The sequence below is a fragment of the Carassius carassius genome, chromosome 1, assembly GCF_963082965.1.
Source record: "Carassius carassius chromosome 1, fCarCar2.1, whole genome shotgun sequence".
NCBI lineage: Eukaryota > Metazoa > Chordata > Actinopteri > Cypriniformes > Cyprinidae > Carassius > Carassius carassius.
Window position 1 is genome coordinate 9,189,648 of NC_081755.1, and position 17,058 is coordinate 9,206,705.

Sequence of the window (17,058 nt, forward strand, 5' to 3'; positions counted from 1 at the left end):
TATTTCATTAGAAACATGTCCACAATCTTGACCTCTTCCACTGTTTTGCCTCCGTACCCTTCTTCCACCACACATCATTACTCCTCTTCTTCGACTGTTGACCCTGTTTGTTTCTGTGTTGTTCTTCCATTATCTAAATGTGTGACATTGAGTTGTGCTCTGTCAATATGCTTGTCAAATGAAGCTTCATGAGCTATTTCAGAGACCTAGTTGATTTAATGCTTTACATTCCCCTTAATTAGTGAAATGTAAAATTTATAGCCAAGACACTGTCATTAAAACGTTAAAATGTAGCATGTCATGGGACAACCAACAACAGCACATACATTTAGACTATACCCATATTTCTATTTATAACGCAGCCACTTTAAATTCACATAATGTTTCACTTCTGAGTAACAGAAATATATACATATATATATAATGAAAATGAATTGCCAACATACCAAGGATATAAAAAAATACCAAGTAAAACACAAATTTGTAAATATTTGTTTGAATGTTTCTGTTATGAGCAGTTTTTAGAAAACCAGAAAGCCTGTAAATAAACAATATATTAATGACTGGCATTTCACACAATAGGCTAGTCAATGAAAATACAGTTCCAAACAGCACCACAGCAGAACAACTGCAATTGTCTAAACAGAGTAGGCTAGTTGTGTGGATGTTAAAATATATTTGTGTTTTTGAAAGAATAGGTTGAACATCAACCAGTAATCTCAATAGAACAGGGCCTTGGCGCCATCTACTGGCAATTATATTGATATTTAGTAGTTTAATATTTATTTAGCCTCCGTTCATTTCGGCATTTACAACTCGGTTTAAATGAGCTTGCTAGAAGTTCATAGTACGATTTTTTTATAACATCGAATTTAAGAATATAATTAAGTAATGCATCCACTCTACTATGGAGCTTTTTTATTATTATTATTGTAGCCTATAGCCTATTTCATATTCCCATGCATGACCGTGCATAATATATTCCAAAATACATTCAAAGACTTTTTCTGTTGAGATTAGATTTTTCTTTTTTTATGTATTCAAACCTAAATAGTATTTTCTTAATATTCTTCGAGGATGTTAAAAGCTAGGTCTATGTTAAATAGCTATTAATGTGATTTTCTCTGCTGGAAATTACTTCATCTAATTTAATAATAGCTTAAATGATCAAATCTTCTAGCCCACACTGTTCGAACAGTGTCTCAAATAAGACAAGTCCATTCAATTCAATTCAATTCAATTCAATTCAATTCAAATTTAGTTGTTGGCTACAGCGCTTTTCACAAAACATATAGTTTCAAAACAGCTTTACAGAAAATGCATTTCAGAAATGTACATATAAAAATACGGTTAGTTAGTCAGTCATTTATTAATCCAACAAGTAGCTGCATAAAAGTACGTGCGCTATTTTTAAATTAGCCAAGGCACGTTTTGCGTTCAAACGGGCAGACGTGCAGACGTTCAGACGGGCAGATGTTCTGACGGGCAGACGTTCTCCACACGCACGTTATCACGTCTTTAAGCTTGGTTAGGAAAGAAATGACACAAAGCGAGCGCCATAGTGCGCGCACGAGACGCAGAGAGAGAGAGAGATAGAGAGACGTGCAGTTTCAAAATATTTTAAATTATTGAATTATTTTATTATGTTTTAATGGTATATGAAATGTCACCAATAGTTATTTTCTCATTTTATAACAATATCATAAAAAAAAATGAAAGATTACAATTCAGGCTATTTATAGAACGTGCTCGGCGGGCGACTCAGAGACTCCACGCGGGCTACCAGGTGCCCGCGGGCACCACGTTGGAGACCACTGATCTACACCAATAAAGAGGAAAAGATGTGAGGTGTCCACTGATGACTCTAGCTACAATCAAAACGGAAGTGAGAGCTCCATGAACTGTACAAGGTAATGCCTTCAGTCCCATTAGGTTTTTGAATGTTCTAATTTAGCTATTACTTGTTTTTAAATACTTTTGATTGATTGTCATTAAGTTATTTCTGATACATAAACATTACATAACCATAATATGTTTATTTAGGCTTTTATTTAAATTTGTTTTAACTTTTTATTTTTATTTTACAGAGTCTCAAATGAAGTATTACACCACAAAGTGACTAAGTACATTGTTTATGAAGATAAACTGCTGGAGCTTTTTAGAAGATGCCCTGTCTGCACCCGGAGTGTGGTTGTTTCGCAAACAACCATTGGGACACTTCTCCGTGTCAAACAACACTGTGCTTACTGTGAGTACTCCAGTGATTGGTCGAGCCAGCCAATGGAAAACAATATACCAGCGGGAAACCTACAGCTCTGTGCAGCTGTTCTGTTCACTGGCTCATCGTTTTGTCAGATATCGAAGGTGAGAGATAATAACATAGCACTGTCATATTTTCACGTCACCACTCAGGTTATTATATGAAGCTGTATTTTATTACTTTTAGTTCTTGGATGCCTTCAAAATCCAGGGGATCTCGGAGTCATGCTTCCACAAACATCAGGCCAAGCTCCTTATCCCAACCATAAACTGGCAGTGGAAGATTGACCAGGATGAAGCTATTGAAAATGCCATTGCTAATGTGGCTGTGACTCTTGGTGGGGACATGAGAGCTGATTCACCTATATTCATATATATATATATATATGTATGTGTGTGTGTGTTTATATATGTTTGTGTGTATATATATATGTAACTGCTGTCAGGCTTTGTTGACGTTGGCTTTGTACAAATAACACGATTGTAGGACATTCAGCAAAATATGGCAGCTACACCATGATGGATCTCAAAGCCAATAGGGTCATAGACATCCAACTAGTCCAGGTAAACAACTACACAATAAAAACATTTTGTTATGTGAATTACTGTATACTGTGCATTGATCTAAGTATTTGTATGTGTTTGCAGAGCAATGAAGTTGGAAACAGCCAACGAATGGAGAAGGAGGGATTTAAAAGAAGCCTGTCTCTTCTTGAGGAAAGAGGTGTTGTGGTCCAGTCTTTGGTGACTGACCGTCACACAGGGGTACAGAAGCTTATGAGGGAGCAAAAAAAGGACATTAGACACTTTTTCGACCCTTGGCATATGGGAAAAGGTAAGTATTTTGAATAGAACGAGAATACAACCAGTATTTCTAACAGAAAATTTCAGTTAAAGTGGTAGACAATTATATGTGAAGATGTCATAAAGTGTATATTTTAAGATGCCCCTAAAAGGTTAATATATCACAAACTAAATTTTATCATATAGCCTATACTGAATTAGGGCTGCACAATATTGGAAAAAATCTTTAAAATTATATAACCTACATGTGTTTCACATTCTTTTTGTGACAAGAATACATCCCTATAACGTCTGAAAGTGAACAGCAGTGTTTTACTGAAACCTAAGAGGTGTTATTTTAACATCAATGTAAAACATGGGGTTTAGGGGTTCAGGTGATCATACATTAGGTTTATTTATCAACAGAAACTGAATAAATGTAAAAAATAAAAACACTGCTTAGTTTTCACTGTAAAATATACTCTGATTTTTATTAAAGCTACAAACGTTATTCAGCCAAGAGGAGTGAGTGATTTTCTCTTCGTCTTTTATTCATGACCCGTTATTGTAACCCATTCCGATATGCATTTCACGGAATATACATGTGGGATATTCCAATATGTTGTGCAGCCCTATACTGAATAGTATTCCACCACCTTGTGTACCTGATTACAGTAATTGTTTTTATTCATTGTGTTCAGGGCTTGGTAAAAAAAATGGATGCCCTTAGTAAAGGTAAGGGGCTGCAGGACGTGGGGCTGTGGAGAAAGAGTGTGCTCAATCACCTTTAATGGTCTGCGACCACATCAGCAACCGGAGAGGAGGTGGTGGCCAAGTGGAGCTCTGTAGCAAACCACATTCAGGACATCCACAGCCACGAAAACACCCTGCTTCCTTCTTGTCTCCACGAGCCTCTGGTTGGTGATCAGAAAAGACTCAAAGTCTCAAACCAAGTATGTACAGATAAGCTGTAATGCAAATGTCTTTTATTTTGTAATCATGTCACTCTCTAGATTTATACAAATCAAACTTAATCCAAATTATAAAACCGTATTGAGAAATGTATTGTGTTACAGTGATAGAATTAAAATCACTGTTTAGCAACTGTTGTATTAGCAACTTTTACATCTTTTTTTTTTAGGCACCGCAGCATGTGAAAAGTTCACATCAATTTTGTTGTCTCCACGTCTTCTTAAAGAGATGCACAAAATTAGTCCAGAACCCACACCTCTGGAATCGAGTGTTTCCACAGCCTCATTCTGAAGTTCACACCCAAAAATGTGGTGTTCTCCTTCAAAGGAATGTTGTGCAGGTAAACAAGATGATGGATTACACATTTAGTGCTGCTTGCTAAAAACACTACAATGTTTTAACCTTGTTTCCCTTCAGACTGCAGCTTGCTGCCATGCATTACAATGAAAATGCAGGCAGATCACAGGCATCCACTGCAGATGGTGATCTGCGATACTCAATCGTTTATCCCAAATTTAAGCATGGTGAATTCATAGTGAGAGCTCTGAAGAGTAATCCTACCAAAGGTAACTTATGCTTGTCTGAGTTATCTCAGAAAAACGATATAATGTATATTATAATAATTCTCTTTTTGAAGGCTACATTGACAAATTAATGGAGCTGCTGTTCCACCACGTGGTGGAAGACCCTCAACCATACCTGGACTTCTCTGGACAATTGGCTGTACCAGAAAAACTGTGTGCTCAGTTTATTTGGCCAGACAAGGAGGAGGCAGTGAGCAGACACCGATCAAGGTTCTTTAAAAACACATGAGGTCGGTTATGTTATCGTGTAATCATGAACTGATTATTGGATCGGTGCATCCCTACTTTATGGAAACAGCCTGTTTAACACTGGCAGTTACTTTTCAACACTGTCGTTACCAATAAGTTCAGAAAGCTTCCATTCAAACACAAGGTAAAGAACTACTTAACGCTTCGTATGGATGTTATACCCACTCTGGCAGCTTTGACATGTCTGTCATCTACAATATTGAACAAAATGGTTATCACCTTTTTTTTCTCTCTTTTTTTTTTGGTCCGTGTGTAAGTGCTACTGATTCAAATTTAGAGGGTAGAAATAGGTTGGTACATATTCATTTTGAGTAGCTGTAGCTGATTTTTGTAGTATTATTATTGTGTACTGTTACAAAAGTTAAAAAAATTCTTTTTAATAATTTGTTTTAATTACATTTTAATATAATTCAAATATATTTTCAAAAAGCAGTGGGGGAAGGAAACCCCTGTATGGTCCTTCTTCAGGAAACTCTTCCCTGATCTGTGTCACAGCACATGACGGTATGACCACCCGTACATGTTGGCCAAGGTACCCCCAACACCACCTAACGACATTGCGAAATGCAAGGTGTCTATAAACGCGGAAAGAGAGGTGATGCACATGTATGTTAAAGTGGAGGGTAATTTTTTATTTATTTCATTTTAAATGCATTTAATTTTTTCCTATTTATTTATATAAACATTGATCTTTCTTCCTGGAACTAACCTGTTTATAACTGTCTCTTCCATGTCCCCATATAACTGGACGTAAGTGCCATATACTGCTTGTAACACATAGGGGTTTAGTGCTACTGGCTCAAAGCCTGGATGTGCTGTTACACAGCCTACCCAGCCAATCTGGTCACACCTGTGTACTACCTACAACATGAGAATGTTATCATGAGGTGTAAAATCAGTTTGAATAAGGTATCTTTCTCATAGTAACCTTTCAATCGTTAAAGTTTCCACAGTCATTGAATCTGCTGCACTTTATTTTGTACCTTTTTTGTTTGTTTAACTATTAATGTATATGAACTCTGTTTTGTGTATTGTACTTATTAAATTAATTAACTGGACTTAACACTCTTGGTCTTGCCATATTTCATAGATATACCTTGGGTATCTCCCTACAACACACATTCTCTACCAGGGACAGTGAGCTGCAGTGCCCACAAGTGCACCTGTTGAGACAAAAAAATTTGTAATTGTAGAAGGAGACTTGAAATCTGTTCTTCGCTTAATTATTATCACTAAATCATACCACAATTAATAATTTAATGGGTTTCCAAATATTGATAGTTTGTTAGCATTTGCGATGAACTTTAGCCATAATGCTAATATTTTACCACTCAGAGACTAGCTTCATTCTCTCTTGCGCGGCTGCTTCGCTAGCATCGTCGGATGCCGATCGCGAAGCGGGAGTTAAGACTGTAGTTTGAGCCAGTGGCTTGAACTGATATGGCTCAGGCCCTGTGTCCACATACACCTCCACATCCTCCACTTCAGGTGAAGGTGGGGGAGAAAAGTCCTCTACTTCAACTGAACGCTCTGTTGCAAAGCTACTTGCCTCACTACAGTCATTCTCCATTTTAGCGACTCTGACAGCAGCTGTCAATCAATCCGTCACTGCGAGTCTCAGGTTCACGCCCCGCCCTCGGTTCATCCCCTCTATCTTCTTCTTCTTCTTCTTCTTCTTTGTTTTTAACGGCGGTTGGCAACCAGCTTTTGGTGCATTACCGCCCCCTTCTGCTCCGGAGTGTGAATCAGACAATAGGCTTACAATCTAGTTTCTACAAAAAAAAAAAAAAAAAAAAAAAAAAAAAAAAACACTTTCATTCATTACCCAACACACTTACCCATATCCCTATTTTATCTTCATAACCTATTGAACAAACCAGTTTCCCTTAAGAAAGTTAACAATATCCTAACCTGTGCTCTATCACCTATGCTCAACACTCCTTTTAATGTTAAATCCTGCACCCCTATTTCCCTCAAATTATTCCTCATTGTTACTCTCTGTTCCTCATACCTCCTGCATCTTATAATTATGTGCTCCACTGACTCCTCTTCCTGACACCACTCACACAAGCCTGTCTCGTGTTTTCCTATCATTTTCAGTGATCTGTTTAAAGCACCATGCCCCAGCCTTAACCTTGTCACTACAGTTTCCTCTCTCCTGTGCCCACCACCTAACCTATTTATTTTTACACTCTTTTGAATTTGATATAAATGCCTTCCTTTCTCCTCTCTGTCCCACCTTTCTTGCCAAATTTGGTTAGTTTTTTCCCAGATGATACTTTTGACCTCTGCTTTACTTATTTTAATTTGCATTTCTATATTTCCCTTCTTTAAAGCCCTCTTTGCCAATTCATCCACCTGCTCATTCCCTTTCACCCCTACATGTGCTGGAACCCACATAAATTGTACCTGTCCTCCTTGATTTGTTATTCTTGTTACTGACTGAAGGACTTCATATAATACATCTTGACGGCTAGAGTGAAAAGACCTTAAACTCTCAAGGACTGAGGATGAATCGGTGCATATCAGAACCTTTTCTTGACTTGTTTTTTCCACCCACCTTAACGCTACTAATACTGCCACCATTTCCACTGTATATACTCCTAAAAAATCAGATGTTCTTCTATTAATTCCTATTCCTTTAGCAGGTATTGCCACCCCATATCCTGTCACTCCTGTCTCAGGTTTCTTAGAACCATCTGTATACACATGTACAAATTCTTTATAATCTTTATTTATAAGGTACTTAAATGCATTTACCAAATCTATCTGATCTTTTCCATCATCCTTCCTTTTTAATTCTAACAAATACCAGTCAATATCAGGCCAAACAAGTAACCACGGAGCCACCATTGGATATACTACAGTAGGGCTCATCTTCATATAAAATACTCCAAATTCTCTTGCTACCTCGTTGCCTATTCTACTAAAATTCTCTCCTTTGTAACTTGCATTCTCCCAGGTCTCCTGCAACACTATTTTTGTGGGGTGGAACTCATTATGACCCTGCAAATTAGCCCAATAATTTGTCATCAGCTGCCTCCTTCTAATTGCTAACGGCATTTCTCCCATTTCTACCTGCAGTGCAGGTACTGGTGAAGTTTTAAAAGCACCACTACACACTCTTAATGCCTGTGCCTGGATCCCATCTAGTTTCTTTAATAGAGATTTGGCTGCTGACCCATAAGCTACACTCCCATAATCCAACACAGATCTAATCAATGCCACATATACTGTTTTTAATGCATAACAACTAGCTCCCCATTGCCTACCTGTCAAACATCTCATTACATTAATTACTTTTTTGCATTTTCCTTCTATTTTCTTTATATGATCTACCCATGTTAACCGTGAATCGAAAATAATCCCCAAAAATTTGAAAGTTCCAACCCTTTCTAATTCTTTCCCATACATATTTAACTTCATCCCTTCCTTAATTTGTTTCTTGGTGAAAAAGACTGTTTGAGTTTTTTCTATTGAAAACTTAAACCCCCAATCATATCCCCACTCCACCACCTCATCAATTGCTCCTTGTACTTTCCTGATTGCATGCTCCATATTCCTTCCCCTTTTCCACAACGCCCCATCATCCGCAAACAGTGACCTCCCTATATCCATTGGTACCTTAGTAAAGACATCATCAATCATGATGATAAAAAGTAGTGGGCTAATCACACTGCCTTGAGGTGTTCCATTGCCCACATCGAACTGACTTGATATGTCTGACCCTATTCGTACTTCAATTTTTCTTCCAAACAAAAAATTCTTTATCCAATTAAAAACTCTTCCACCTAGACCCATCAAGTGCAACTTTATCAACAATCCTTCCTTCCACATCATGTCATACGCTTTTTCTATATCAAAAAACACTGTAATGACTGATTCCTTATTTGCCTGAGCCTTTCTTATTTCATTTTCTAGTCTTATAACCGAATCCATGGTACTCCTCCCTTTCCTAAACCCACTTTGATATTTTGCTAGTTTTCCACTTTTTTCTAGTATATATGATAACCTTTCTGTTATCATCCTTTCCATAATTTTGCATACATTTGATGTTAATGCTATTGGTCTATAACTTGTGGGTTTAGAAGGATCCTTGCCTGGTTTCCTTATTGGAATAACTACTGCTTCTTTCCATGCATTCGGTAATCTTCCCTCCTCCCACACTCTGTTATAAAGGTTCAGCAACTTTAAGAGTGCTTCTTTCCCTAGATGTTTTAGCATGACGTAGCATATCTGATCTTTTCCTGGAGATGTTGGTTTAGCTTTATTTATTGCTCTAATCAACTCTGCCATACTAAAAGGTTCATCTATTGTATCATCAGTTTTTTCCCTCCAGTCTAACACACCAGGATACTGATTCATTGTGTTTTCCTTTCTCATTTTGCATACTTCTGACAAGTTATCTGAACTGTGAATTTTTACAAATGTTTTTGCCATTACCTCTGCCTTATCCTTATTGGAGATTGCTGTACCTTCCTCAGTTATTATAACTGGAATTTCCCTTTCCCTCCTTACTCCACCCATCCTTTTTATCATTCCCCAAACCTCACCAACAGGCGTTGTTCTTCCTATTTCATTGCAAAAGTTCCTCCAACTTGCCCTTTTAGCTTGACGCACTGTTCTTCTCACATTAGCCTGTGCCTTTTTATACAGAATCAAATGCTGCATGTTATGGGTGTTTTTAACTAGTTTAAATGCTCTATTCCTGTTTTTAACAGCTTGACGACACTCTTCTGTCCACCATGGTACCAGTTTTTTATTCCTCCTTTGTTTACTCCTTGGAATAGATCCACCTGCTGCCATAATAATTGCTGATGTTATTTGTTTGTTTGTTTCATCTATATTGCCAGAAATGTCTATCTTTGATAATGATTCCTCACTTAATTGCTGGAATTTTACCCAATCTGCTCTTCTAAAACCCCATTTTGGTATTCCTTCACCTGGTCTTATTTCCACTCGCTCTCCCACTGAGCATGATACTGGGTAGTGATCGCTGCCCACTGTAGTATCGCTCCAAACATGCCAGTTACTTATTCCAGCCAAGGGATTAGACACTAATGTAATATCCAATGCCGATTCATTTCCTGTTGTTATGTTTATTCTTGTTCCTCTTCCGTCATTCATACACACCAATTCCTTATCATCCATCAAATCTTCTATTACCCTTCCATTTACATCTGTATGTGAGCCCCCCCATATTTTACTGTGAGCATTAAAATCTGCACACCATATTACTTTGTTTCTATTATTTCCTTGTATCCTTAATAACCTATCTACTTCCAACCTTTTGCAAGGATTATAGTAGTTTATTATAACCACTTCCTCCCCTCTTTCCCACACTACTACCTTAATGTATTCTAAATCCTCTCCCTTTTCCAGTACCCTATATGGAACATCTTGTTTAATAAACGTAGCACATCCTCCTCCTCCCCGTCCCCCATTTTCTCTGTCATTTCTTATCCCTATAAATCCATGAATCACAAACTCTAAATTTGGCTTTAACCAAGTTTCCTGGATACACACTACATCTGGATTTATTTTCCTGTCTTTAATGAAATGTTTGAATTCCTGACCATTGGCCAGTAAACTTCTTGCATTCCATTGTAAGATGATAACCATTAATATTAACCAATACATGGTGCTTCCTGGCTTGACTGATTGGTGAGGTTCTCCCTCACTTCTTCCCACGTCAGTCCCACTAGTCCTAAATGATTTACTGCTGCTTTGACAACCAGCTGTATTTTATCATTTTTTGATTTAACTTCAGCTGTACTGTTTATCACTCCTGCAATAAACGTCACCAAGTCCTTTTTATCCACATAAATCTTGTCACTTGTTCTTTGTTGTTGTTCTTCCACCCCCAACTCTGCTTGTTCTATAGTGATATTCTTGTGTACTCTTGACACTCTTGCTGCTTCTGCATAAGTGATCCTTCTTTCAACTCTTATTTTCTGGATTTTATTTTCCTGTCTCATCACCTCACATCCTCTATAAGCCACATTATGGCTTCCTCCACAATTACAACATTTTGGTTGCACTCCTGCTCCACACTTTCCGTAGTCATGCTCGCCCCCACATCTAGCACATCTCTTCTTCTCTTTACAGTTATTGGCTATGTGTCCAAACCTCTGACAGTTAAAACACCTCAATGGTTTTGGTACATACATTCTCACTGGGTAGCTCATATAACCTAGGTATACCTTTTTTGGCATATTTCCCCCCTCAAATTCAATCAATACCGTTTCACTATCCTTTTTCACTCCTTCTCTTGTAGTTTTTAATCTTTGTGCAATCACTATTTCCCCCCCTTTAAGATGTCTCTTAAGTTCTTCCATTCCTACATTCATTGGTACCCCTGTGATCACTCCTTTGCATCTTCCACCATTTTGTTCTCCCACCCTCCGTGTGTTTATCACTTTCAGTTTTCCAATCTCTTTTACTTTGGTTGCTTTCTCAAATTGATCTTCATTTGCACAATTGACCAACAAATTTCCATCATTTAGGACCTTAGCATATAAGATCTCCCCTATCTTACTTGCCAGATGTTTTGTTAATACAAACGGGTTGATTATCTTCATGTTTTCTTGATCTTTTTCATTGAATCTTATTATGACTATAAAATTCTCATGTATTTCCTTCTCATTTCGCTCATGTTCTTCTTCCTCACTTTCCGAATTCTCATCATTTTCATTCCTTATTCTTTTATTCCCTTTTACCTGACTGACTCTCTTTTTTGAAACCTCTCCCTTCAATATTCCCTCATTTCCTTCTTTCTCTTCACTGTAATCCATTTCCGCCCACCTACCTACGTCTGATCCATTCACGAAGCAGTCGTGCTCAACCGCTCCCAAAACAGTATTTCCAATGTTTTTTGAATTTCCCGCTTTCATTCGATTACTATTTCCTCGATCACGTCCTGCTGATGTCGCCGCCATCCTCCTCCATAGGTCCCACGTTGTGATTCGTTTCTCCGCGGTTGGGTCGTCTACCGTATACCGGCTTTGATTTCTCCGAGTCGGTGTGTTTCTAGACGCTACTGATCTCCACTTCTCTCTGAACTCCACACCGGAGCACAAGAGTGTGTGTCGCTATTCTAATAATACACCCACACACTCAGCCCTTAGCGCTCCTCCCGGAATACGCCCCTCTATCTTCACTGTGCTCTGACCTCTTTTCAGCATTTTTCAAATATTGCCAGTGGGTGGAGTCAGCCTCTTACCAGGGGTTTAGCTACCCTTTAAATATTTAAAGTGATGTGCCTGTATATTTTCCAGACTGTTAATTAATCATAAAAATGATTTGCATAGTATTTACCTTCTTAAATGCTTAAGCTAATACTTGTTTTTATTGGCTTTCAACAGTTTAATAACTAAAAAAAAAATTGCTTTTCTGTTTTACTGCAAAAAAAAAAAAAAAAATTATACATATATATATATATATATATATATATATATATATATATATATGTATAATTTTTTTTATATATATATCGCGTTAATATATATATATTAATATATATATATATATATATATATATTAACGCGAGGGAAGGATTGTTATTTTGGTGTCGTTTGTTATTCAAAGGTGAAGCGGAGTGTCCAGATGACCTGAGGATGGCAGTAATACGCCGGAGAATGGAACTGTTACAAGAAGAAGAAGAAGAAGAAGACGTCATTTGTTTCTGCCACACTGCACTTCTGTGATTCGGCTGAGGAAAGGTTTGAGGTTTAAGCGTTTATATCGGTGTAAACCGTTAAATACACTGTACCGTTTTTGTAAACGACCTGTTTTTGAATGCAACTTTAATATACTGATTGACATTGAACGACTGTTATTGTGTGTGTGTAAATCGCATGTACGCGTGAATAACATAATATGTTAGTCTTATTTAGCCCCCTACATCTTGAATTGGTTTATTGCTAGAAGTGATGAGAGTTAATATTCTTTAATTATTTTACGTTGTGCTCAAAACAGTTTGAATGCAACGAGATCAAGAAACACAAATGTGTGATGACAACTGTCACAAACAGCTGCTGTGCTCTTTAATTAGTAGTAGTGCTTTTCTTTCTTTCTTTCTTTTTATTATTTTTCAGGGTTTAAGTATGCCATTAGTCCATTAACCATCACTCTGACCAGGGAGCTGCACCCAGAGATTTAGTTAGGATTGATTTTTTCTTTCTGTTAATTATTCTCATCTTAAACATGACAGAGTGTCTGAACACGGAGGAAAACCTCCTCCTGAAGCAGCTGAGATCCACGCGACTCACTAATAAATATGGCATTTATTAAAGAGGAGAGTGAAGATATAAAGATTGAAGAAGTCTTCGGAGTCACACATGAAGATACTGGGACACAAACAGGTCGGTTTTCATTCTCACAGCTGAACTCGGTCTTTTTATCCTCATTAAAATGTTGACCTCTGCAGAAATGAATGATATTTTTGAAGAATGTCTTCTATGAGGTTTTATTTGATTTGGAACGGGTCGGTCCTCAAAAGTCTCGATCATAAACCCCACGCTATCCATGTTATCTAATGGGACATGAGACAAACTATATTTTAAGCATCATAAATCCAGTCACATGATCTTTCAGAAATCATTCTAATATTGTTTTGCTGCACAAAAAAAAAAAGAAAACATTTATGTTGAAAACAGCTGAGCAGATTTTTTTTCAGGTTTCTTTGATGAAAAGAAAGTTCAGGAAAAACGTTTTATTTGTATTTTTTTTTTTTTTTTTAAATAGAAATGTTTCGTAACATTTTTGATCAATTTAAAGCATTCTTACTCAAAGTATTAACTTCTATGATTTATTTCCAAAAAAGAAAAGGAAAAGAAACAAAGAAATCATATCGACACCCACGTTTTTGAAAGGAATAGTGTATAATGTTACAAAATCTTTTTATTTCAGATAAATGCTGATCTTTGCAGCTTTTATATTCATGAAAGAACCCTGGGGAAAAATGTACTCAACTGTTTTAAATATTGATAATTAGACTATTAGATTGATTTCTGAAGGATCATGTGACACTGAAGACTGGAGAAATGATGCTGAAAATTCTGCTTTTTTGGTTATTTTTTGGTTTTGGTCAGTGACTGTGCTTGCATTTTTTTTTTTTTTTTTTTTTTTTTTTTTTTTTGCAAAAATTTCATCATGTTCACCTTCTCTGATTTAAGAAGCGGTCTTTTACTTGACTTAGCTTGAAAACCATTAGGGATTTCCTGGAGCGTTGTGAGCTCTGCCTCTGTTGCTTCTGTAACGTATATGTGGATTTTCTGCATGAAGGCTCCCTCAGGCATCCAGTATGAATGAAACTGACATTACATGTGTTTATAACACTAAATAATGGCCAATCTATAGAAATAATACTTCTCTCAAAATAAATTTGAAGTTGACATGAAAATCTGTTACGTCACACTCACACAATTGCGTTTAGCAAACCCTCGGGAACTTTTGTACTTTTGAGTACAACTGAGCTGACTGATGCACCATTATCGTGATTTGAAGAATACTCTAGTCTATGTCTAGTTAAACTACTTAAATAGTCAAAGTAATATCCACAGGCCGTCATTTTTGTGATCATAATGAACGTGATGGATCATTAGAAGTTTGCGAAAGTACTGAGGAACAAGGCTGTTCTAAGCTTTTAATTAGGTTTGATGCTATACATGTCTAAAAGTTTTGATGTCTGTTGCTTGTAAAACTTGTATTTAAACTAGTATTTGTCTTTATTCATACTAGACCTGATGGTGCTGAAAGAGGAGAGTGAAGAACTGGATGAAAAAACAGCCAGAGATCAACATGAAGAAAACTGTGACTTCAAAACGGAAGAATACTCTTCTAGTTGCTCACAGACTGAAAATACTTCGTCAAAAAAAAGAGCTCGAAAGAAAGCAACCGGAAGTAGTTTCATCTGCTTTCACTGTGGAAAGACATTTGATCAACTAGACAACCTTAATGTCCACATGAGAATTCACACCGGGGAGAAGCCTTACACCTGCAAACATTGCGGAAAAAAGTTTTATCAACAAGGAAACCTTAAAGTGCACATGAGAATTCACACCGGAGAGAAGCCCTACACCTGCCAACAGTGTGGAAAAAGTTTCAACAAGAAAGGAAACCTTAAAGTCCATATGAGAATTCACACCGGAGAGAGCCCTTTCACCTGCCAGCAATGTGGAGTCAGTTTCAATCAAAAAGGAAGCCTTAAAGTCCACATGAGAACTCACACAGGAGAGAGTCCTTTCACATGCCAGGAGTGTGGAAAAAGTTTTATTCGAAAAGCAAGCCTCAGAAGCCACACAAGAATTCACAATGGAGAGAAGCCGTACCCCTGCCCACAGTGTGGAAAGAGATTTGCACAAAAACCCACCCTTAATGTCCACATGAGAACCCACACTGGAGAGAAGCCATTTGTGTGTGCTCATTGTGGAAAGAGTTTCCGGTATCATTTAGGCCTTAATAACCATATGAAGGCTCACTCCGCAGAGCGCCGTTTAAGATGTCTGTATTGTGGAGAGAGTTTCACAGACAGGAGACACCTCAAGAATCATCTAATAACTCACACTGGAGAGAAACCTTACGTGTGCCATTACTGTGGCAAAACGTTCAAAAACAAAACATCTCATGATAGCCACATGAGAGTTCACACTGGAGAGAAGCCCTTCAGCTGCCCTCAATGTGGAAAGAGTTTCACACTTAAAGGAAACTTGAACATTCACATTAGGATTCACACCGGAGAGAAGCCTTTCTCATGTCTTCAGTGCGAGAAGAGCTTCATGTATAAAAGAGACCTGAGGCGCCATTTGCAAACTCATTCTGAAGATAATGTATAGTGTTTTTCAGTGTGGTACAAGGTTCAGAAAAAGCAATTTCAAAATAATTTATGTATTTACTTAAATGATTAATGAAAACCATTGATTTTTGATCCGTGCAATAAAAATTATTTTGCCATCACACCTGAAAAGTCCTGCACATTTGAGCGTTATTTATTGAACTCCTATGGAAAGAGTTTTAATGTCCCCCTGTAGGCAATTATTGTATCCTTCAAAACTCATTTTTGAACATTTAAAATGACATTTAAAACCTTTTTATTTTCTCCAAAAATATTCTCTCCATGCCTTAAAATGGCTTGAATGTAACTCTATGCAGAGTTTAGCTCCAATACATCTGCCAGGAAGTGTCTAGTATTCCTAGTAAAACCATGATTAGCTGCTTCAGGTGTGTTTAATTGAAGCTGGTAATAAATTCTGTAATAAACCGTACAGGAGCAGGATTGGACACCCCTTATTTTCGGCCTGGTTTCATTTATTATACGTGGAAACATAAATATGCAAATAGAAGTGGAAAAAGTTGAAATATTTGCTTTATTCAACATCAAGAAGATCAAGCCCTTTCTTTCGGAACATGCTGCACAACTCCTTGTTCAAGCTCTTGTTCTGTCCAGGATGGACTATAGCAATGCCCTCTTGGCAGGTCTTCCAGCCAATTCTATCAAACCTTTACAATTAATTCAGAACGCAGCAGCAAGATTAATTTTTAATGAGCCAAAAAGAATACACGTCACACCTCTGTTTATCAATTTGCTCTGGCTTCCAATAGCTGCTCGCTTAAAATTCAAGGCATTGATGTTTGCCTACAAAACCACTGGCTCTGCACCCATTTACCTAAATTCATTACTTTATACTTATGTGCCCTCTAGAAGCTTGCGTTCTGCAAGTGAACGTCAGTTCCCTCCTGGTGGAATGACCTGCCCAACTCAATCAGAGTCCTTAGCCATCTTCAAGAATTGGCTGAAAACGCATCTCTTCCATCTTTATTTGACCCTCTAACTTTAACACTCACTATTCTAATTCTAGTCTTTAAACACAACTTTTCTAATCTTTTTTTATTCTATTTTATTTTTATTTATTATACAATTATATATATATATATAAAGACCTAACACTAGATTGCTCTATCCTATCTGTTTGCTTTTTATTATGTTATTTAAAAGCCCTTTCTAAATGTTCTGCGTTTAAGCTAACTGAGACTTGTTATAGCACTTATATATCATTGCTCTTTTGTTGTTGTTGATTGCTTCCATTGTCCTCATTTGTAAGTCGCTTTGGATAAAAGCGTCTGCTAAATGTAAATATGATGTGAATATTGGTGTAATTAGACTGTATATGTAAACCAAAAACAAATTAAGCAGGAGTTCAAAGGAAGAGTG

At 37.1% G+C, this 17,058-nt stretch overlaps 1 protein-coding gene across 2 annotated transcripts; it reads left to right on the top strand.

Moving 5' to 3' along the window:
• Positions 1–12,489: 12,489 nt before the first annotated feature.
• On the top strand, positions 12,490–15,813 carry LOC132140305 (gastrula zinc finger protein XlCGF8.2DB-like). 2 transcript variants are annotated; one of them, XM_059549092.1, is made up of 3 exons: positions 12,490–12,568; positions 13,060–13,210; positions 14,589–15,813. In XM_059549092.1, exons 2-3 carry the CDS (start codon positions 13,126–13,128, stop codon positions 15,680–15,682), a joined length of 1,179 nt encoding a protein of 392 aa, XP_059405075.1. In that variant the 5' UTR covers positions 12,490–12,568; positions 13,060–13,125; the 3' UTR covers positions 15,683–15,813. The 2 variants fall into 2 exon arrangements, with proteins under 2 accessions (XP_059405075.1, XP_059405081.1); XM_059549098.1 differs by having other exon boundaries at positions 12,555–12,593.
• Positions 15,814–17,058: the final 1,245 nt, after the last annotated feature.

Bases quoted from the DNA above. Each gene is read 5' to 3' on its own strand.
- LOC132140305 (XM_059549092.1), top strand. From the start codon at position 13,126: ATGGCATTTATTAAAGAGGAGAGTGAAGATATAAAGATTGAAGAAGTC. The intron at 13,211-14,588 runs GTCGGTTTTCAT...TATTCATACTAG, and splicing joins AGATACTGGGACACAAACAG to ACCTGATGGTGCTGAAAGAG.